This window comes from Primulina huaijiensis, chromosome 6 (genome assembly GCF_012295235.1).
Source record: "Primulina huaijiensis isolate GDHJ02 chromosome 6, ASM1229523v2, whole genome shotgun sequence".
Classification (NCBI taxonomy): Eukaryota; Viridiplantae; Streptophyta; class Magnoliopsida; order Lamiales; family Gesneriaceae; genus Primulina; species Primulina huaijiensis.
Genome location: NC_133311.1, coordinates 18362832 through 18369331, shown reverse-complemented (window position 1 = coordinate 18369331; position 6500 = coordinate 18362832). Strand labels below are relative to the sequence as shown.

Genomic DNA, 6500 nt, shown 5'->3' with positions numbered 1-6500 from the left:
CGCACCTTGAATCTAAAAGCCCAGGACATTACACCCTGGCTCGGGGAACCACACCTCGACCATTCCCAAGTCCCGGGACATGATCTCCGGCCCAAGGCTCCGCACCTTGAATCTAAAAGCCCAGGGCACTACACCCTGGCTCGGGAAACCACACCTCGACCATTCACAAGTCCCGAGACATGTTCCTTGGCCACACGCCTTGATTATTCTTAACTTGGTAGGATCCAGGCTAGGGACATTCATTCGTTACGAAGATATGTTCTTTTCTTATCATCATTGTTTTCTAAAAGGTCCGGTTAGTTCTTAACACTTGAAATATTTTCTTGATGTTTGCATAAAAAACAATGGTGTTACTTGGCTATCAAGAGATTAATCGAGACACTATTAAAGGAAAGAATCTGTTCAATAAAAATCCGAGAACAGGAATTACAGAAGTAAAGAAAAAAGAGAATACAACCCTAGTCTATATCAATATGATCGGATCCTGGCTCATCTTCCTGGTTTTCCTCCTTCTCCTCCTCTCCACCCTTGGGAAGGGATGCAATGGCCAGGCCAAAATCAGGGAAATTTTCCTTATCCTGGGGTAAAAGTCCAGCTCCCTCAAATTGTTCCCGGCACTTGTCAAAACCGGTCTTAAAAAGAGGGTAAGCCTTATCTACCACGGCCTTATTGAACTCAGGAGATTGAAGGAAGGAAGCTTGCCATTTATCCTTATTATGCTCCGCCAGAGACAAAGCATTCTCGGCCCTCTCTGCTCGGGATTGTTGAACTTCTATCTGCTCAGATAGAGAATGGTTTCTCGACTCCGAGACAGCCAAGGCACCTCGCAGATTCTCATCCCGAATGGTAGCTTCATCGAGGTCCTCCCGAGACTTGTCCAATGCCGTGTGAGCCGACTCCAAGGAAGCTTTCAGGATGGCGATCTCCTCTTCGTGAAGGCTTTTAGCCCGAGCAAGCTCTCCGTGCAATTGATCTTGGATTTCTTGAGCAGCCCGGGTTTGATGACCTTTTTTGGTAGCCACCGCCGCCACTTCCTCAAAGGTCGAGATCATCATTTGGGCAGCCTGTACAAAGCAAGTTAGTAAAAGAAAGGATAAATGAAGGAAAGAAGAATAAAGAAAAGACTTACAGATAGGAATCAGTTAGATCCTTCAAGGAACCGAGCACCAGGCCCAAAATTCTTCAAAAAGGCATCTTCCTCAGGAGTGAGCATAAGCTTTAAGCGCCGAATACCAGTTGAAGAAGCTCCCTCCAGGAAGATGTTGGGCCAGGTGGGTTGATCGGTCAGAAGAGGCTCTTGGGGAGGCTCCTCTGTAGGTTGACGCTGGGGAGGAGTGGTTGACGAGCTCTGCCCTCCTTCCCAGTTAGATTCACCCAGAATCCGTTCCGGGCTTGTGACAGCCTTTCGCTTCCTCCGGGTGAGGGGAATGTGGTCTTCAGAGTCTTCCCGGGTTAAATCCCGGGTCACCTCTTCTTGCTGGGCTTCCACCCGGGTCAACTCAGCTCGCCGCGCTGCTTCCGCCTCAACCTGTTTCTTCTCACGGGCAGCCTTCCGGGCTGCCAATTTCTTCTCCTTGGCAACCTTTTCCTCTTCCCATTTCTGGAGAAAAGCCTCTTGCATTTTGGAGGAATCTGTGCAATAAAAGGGAGGATTAGTAGAGATTATAAAAGATGAATGAATAACAAACTAAGAAGACAGGAATTAGAAAGTTACCGGGTTGAGGGTCCGAGCCAGCCACCTCGTCAATCGCCCGATCTATTGGGTCTTCAGCCCGGACGCTCAACCCATAAGTGATCAAGTGCTCCTGGGAAATAAGGTAGGAGGAAGAGAATTTTTGACCCTCCACCAAGTCTTGGCTTCGGGTGTAAAATTCCTCGAATTTGTAAGCTCGAGGAAGGGCAGGCTGGGGAGGAAGAAAGGGAAGAAACCCTGTTAGACAGGAGAGAGAGGATGGGAGTTGTATAAAAAAATATCTTCCTTTCCATCCTTTCTGGGAAGAAGGAATGTCATCAAGGAACCGGGCGTTGAACCGGGCAGAAAGGGAAAAGGCATTATCACCTAGCCTACAGGTAAAGTAGTAATGAAGAATAAGGGGTTAATAACAAGGTTATACATACGAAAAAGGACAAAGGCCGAAGCCATAATCCGAAAAGAGTTGGGATGAAATTGATTGACAGGAACCCCAAAGAATTTGGCAACCTCAATGTAAAAAGAAGGGATGGGGAAGCGAAGACCATTCTTGATTTGGTCCCGGAAAAAAGTAGTATACCCAGGAGGAGGGCTATCTGCCCGATCAGAGGGGCCGGGTATAATAATAGCAAAAGAGGAGGGAATAACTCCTAGGGTGCGGAGTTCCTCGTCCGCCCCCGAATGCAAAGTGCTGCTCATTGAGGAGAACCAAGGAACTCCCGGGGCCTCAGAAGAAGGGCGGTCAGAAACCCGAGTTGTTCCCTTACCTTTGCCCTTTCCTGGGGCTCGGGAAGTGCCCGAGGAGGAAGGTTTTGAAGAGGAAGGTTTGGTTAGAAGGGTTTTTTGTTTTTTAGAAGGTTGAGTTATAGAACGGCGAGGGGGAGAATGAGGGGAGTCAGAGCGCAGTGCGGTGGATTCATCGCTAGGAGAGCCCCGCACATTAGCCCCAGAGGTAGAGGAAGTAGAATTAGACATATTGCGAAGGAGAAACTTACGAGTATTCGGAGAAGGATGGTCGAGGATTGTTGAAGCTAGGTGATTTCGCGCGGAGGAGCTTCAGGAAGAAAATTCGCAAGGGCTTCGCCGGAGTTTTAAATTTGAAAGTGTTTTTTCGAAAACAGGAGGCCTAATATATATAGGCGGTGGAAGCGAATCTGAACCGCTGATCCAGAACAGAACAAACGAACCAGATTAACCTCGAAAATTGAGCGGCATGATTGGGCGGGACATTTGAAAAGACGGGGGCATAAATCGAGGCGTCATGATCATTTATACACTCGAAATACATACAGATTCTGACAGCTTGGCAGTAGGGCATACGTCATTGTAACACCATATCAATTACCCGGGTGATGTGAAAGCTCGGCATTTCATTTTAAACCCGGGTTGTGTGAGAACCCGGCAGTATGAGAACTCGGCATTTCATTTTAAGCCCAGGTGGGGGAAGAGCCCGGCAATTTATGATAGGCTCAGGAAACATTAGTTCCTGGCATTTCGGTTTTACGCGTTAGTTACATACTACTCGGCTTACAGAATTCATTGGCAGAAGAATAGGAAGATGAAGAATTACATCTACTAAAATTTTATTGAGGAAATAATCTATGCCACGTTACAGCAGCTAGTTCAGAATCTACAGAATCCTGCCACTCAACTATCCAATTATTCAATTCATGGATTCTTAAACTAGTGAAGGATTCGGCAGAGGAAATCTTCTTTAGCTGATGCCACTCCTTCCATAGCATTGCATGCAGGAGAACTTGGTCAGTTGCTAGCTCTGTAACGTGGTTGACATCAAATTGTTGTTTGTATCTTCTCGCTACTGCCCTCTGGGAACGAGTAAGTGCCAAACCATGTTGATAGGAATTCTGGAGATCTTGAATCTTGAACCATGAAGACATAACCTTTACCGAGATATATTCTTCAATAGTTTTCTTCAAGTCTTCCAGATAAGGAAGCATCTCATCTGTGACAATGGCATGCGTACTGCTACAAGCGGTAGACTCACTCGAACTCGGCATATTGGATTATTGTTCTTATTTCACTTTCATCTTCTTATTTATAGACAGGTGGTATTTAATGTTGAAGAAGGTGGACAGCCGTGTGCTAGCTTAAACGTTTTTTATTTATGAAGAAAGATGGGGCTACAGGTATCAATGTATCGGAATTAACAAATTCTTGGAACGTGGAATGATATGAATGCGAAGCGTGTGTCATAATAACGTCTCTTGGAATACTCGAGAAGAGTAACCGACAGAGCACCGTACTCAGAGCCCGGGAGGCTAGAGTCCCGGGCATTTCAAGGAAAGCCCGGGAGATGTTAAGGTTTAGCATTGTGATTTTATCAATTAACCTTGTTCCACTCACGGTATATATGCATCAACCGATAAACTTAAGAGATTACAGCAAAATAACGACAGAGACAGGCTTCAATTAGTATTTTATTCAACCATAGACATTAGCGCGTACTACATCATCGTATTCTTCCTCTACAGCAATTATCCATATTTTCACCCAAGCAGATAAAGGTCCGGTGGAAGTCTTCAGGAAGCTGTCTGAATCAGCAATACGCTTAAGGATCTTTATTTCTTTCCGAAGCATTAATTGGTAGATACGACCATCTGTAAAGACGTCTACCCACTCAGCTATATGCAAGTGCTCTCGCACTCTCCTCAGTTTAGCAACCAGGCTAGGAGTGATAGCTTCTCCAGAATCATAAAGAAGTTTCAGCCCCTGAAGCTCTTCCCAGTAGTCAATAATTGCGTGAAACACTTCATCTTCCATAGTAGATTTTCGAATCTCTAGAGCGGATTCCTTTAAGGCTTCGGTCATACTCGGAGTTTTCGAACTACTTGCACCAGCCATTGTGTTTCCTGGATGACAGTTTGTTAGTGCGATTGAAAAATGGGTGAGTGGCTATGTATAGGAGGAAGAGACTAATCACAGCCGTTGATTTGTAAATGCACGAACGACTAAGATGGGCCAAGAGTTGAAAAGACGTGTACGGTTATCAAGGCGTCAGACTTATCCACTTCTCGAAATGCGAAACGTCTTTTAAGCGGGAATTTATGCTATGACACGTGTCATCGTGGTAGTATCGACAGGGCCCAAGAATGTTAAACAATAAGTTATTATGAATCCAGGGGACAGAAGGTCTCAGCATTTCATCTCATCTATGGGATATTTGAAGACTTCAATTTGGTGCACTGTTCATTATCTTGGACTGATCGGGACAGCGAGTCAAGCTCTAGCCCGACTATTTTAGGGATGGGTGGTGATACCCCCATAAGGATCCGGGTCGTTGCCATAAGGATCCGGGTCGTTGCCATAAGGATCCGGGTCGATTGACGACCCAGACACTATCAAGAGCCCGAGCACTACATGTTTCCCAAGAATTCTTCGAACAGCCCGGTCTCCCGCGCAGTAATCGTCTCCCGCGCAGTAATCGCCCGAGCTCTCATATAAGTACCCGGGTAATCAATTGCCCGAGCCACCTCGAGAATTGAACCATACTCAAGTATGATTGACACAGGACGTCTAATCTGTCAGAACAACTTGGGTTTGGAGTGTCCTAAAAGTCATCAGAAGATAGGGTATGGGCAGCCGACCTACCATACTTAGTAGGTAGCACTGAAATCAAGGTATCTACCTCATCTTCTACTATAAATAGCAGGTATAAATGTCATTTACCGATTCTAAAATCTTTGAACTCTCAAGCATTATACATATTTTCTCCCAAATATTGCTTGTGTTCATCTTCAACCTGCTGACTTAAGCATCGAAGTGGCCACGCCGGATACTCCTTCGGCACCCATTCACGAGTTTCTTTCATTGTTTGCAGGTGCTATTGAAGTCATTACCTTCACTCAAATTCCCTAAAAATTATAAATTATTGATTTGACCTGTTGGAGCTCCTTACCCGGCTCATCCATTTCAACAAAGTCACATCACATAACTAGTTTTCCGTTGCACAGAAGTTTGCGCAATTTTTCTAATATCTTACTCAAGAATCAGTATCAGACCAAAGCCAATTCGAAAAAGCTAGGAAGGGGGAAAAAAAAAACCAGAAATGGGGTTTCAAGTACGAGACCTCTCTGAATGCCAAAAATCCAGGAATATAAGGAACACGCAGCTCTACAACGGCAGAATCTTCGTATATAACTTCAAGAGTACTCATATCCAAGACCACGAGGGTCGCACATGCAACTGAAGAGTCGGTTTTCGAAAAGCTCAAGTCAACCCCGCATACATACTTGAGGATTTCGCCGCATTCTGATGAATCCTGATCCTCTTTTGCTTCAGAATCATCGAAATTGATGGTCAGATTCCAGCTGAAGTCATCCTCTGATATCAAGCTTTTCTTGAGTGAATCCTGGATCCTGCACCGGCGTGATTTCTTTGACTGGGAATAACTACAATGGGCTAAAAGACGGGTGATTAAATTGTTTGAGCTTACTCAATCCATTCGTTCTGGAGTTCCGGAGACCGATGATTTCTTGAGAGGAACGCTCTTTCTTCCATGGGGATCGCAATGCGACTATGCTATGGCTATTCTATTCGATATGATTCAATTAATTTAATAAATAATTAAATTAATTATTGTTTTATAATTGTATATTTAATTGCTTAAAATAATCAACTTTTAATTAGTTAACAATGAAAAACTATTAAAAAAATATACGTAGGATATAATTTTTAAACTTAACTTTTAAATTTCTTAAAGTAAATTTTTAAACAAATTTAATTAGTAATTTAAATTAATCAATTAATTTAATAAATTTCAATATAGAAATTAATTAAAGATAAAATTGAT

At 43.9% G+C, this 6500-nt stretch overlaps 1 protein-coding gene across 1 annotated transcript in view; it reads right to left on the bottom strand.

Moving 5' to 3' along the window:
- Window positions 1-6249, bottom strand: part of LOC140978265 (uncharacterized) — a 15516-nt gene extending 9267 nt beyond the window's left edge. The window contains exons 1-2 of the mRNA XM_073443155.1: window positions 6144-6249; window positions 5778-6066 (exon numbers count right to left, since the gene is read on the bottom strand). Coding sequence (XP_073299256.1) covers window positions 5778-6066; window positions 6144-6208 — 354 coding nt within the window. The 5' untranslated portion in view covers window positions 6209-6249. The remainder of the gene's footprint in view (window positions 1-5777; window positions 6067-6143) is intronic.
- Window positions 6250-6500: the final 251 nt, after the last annotated feature.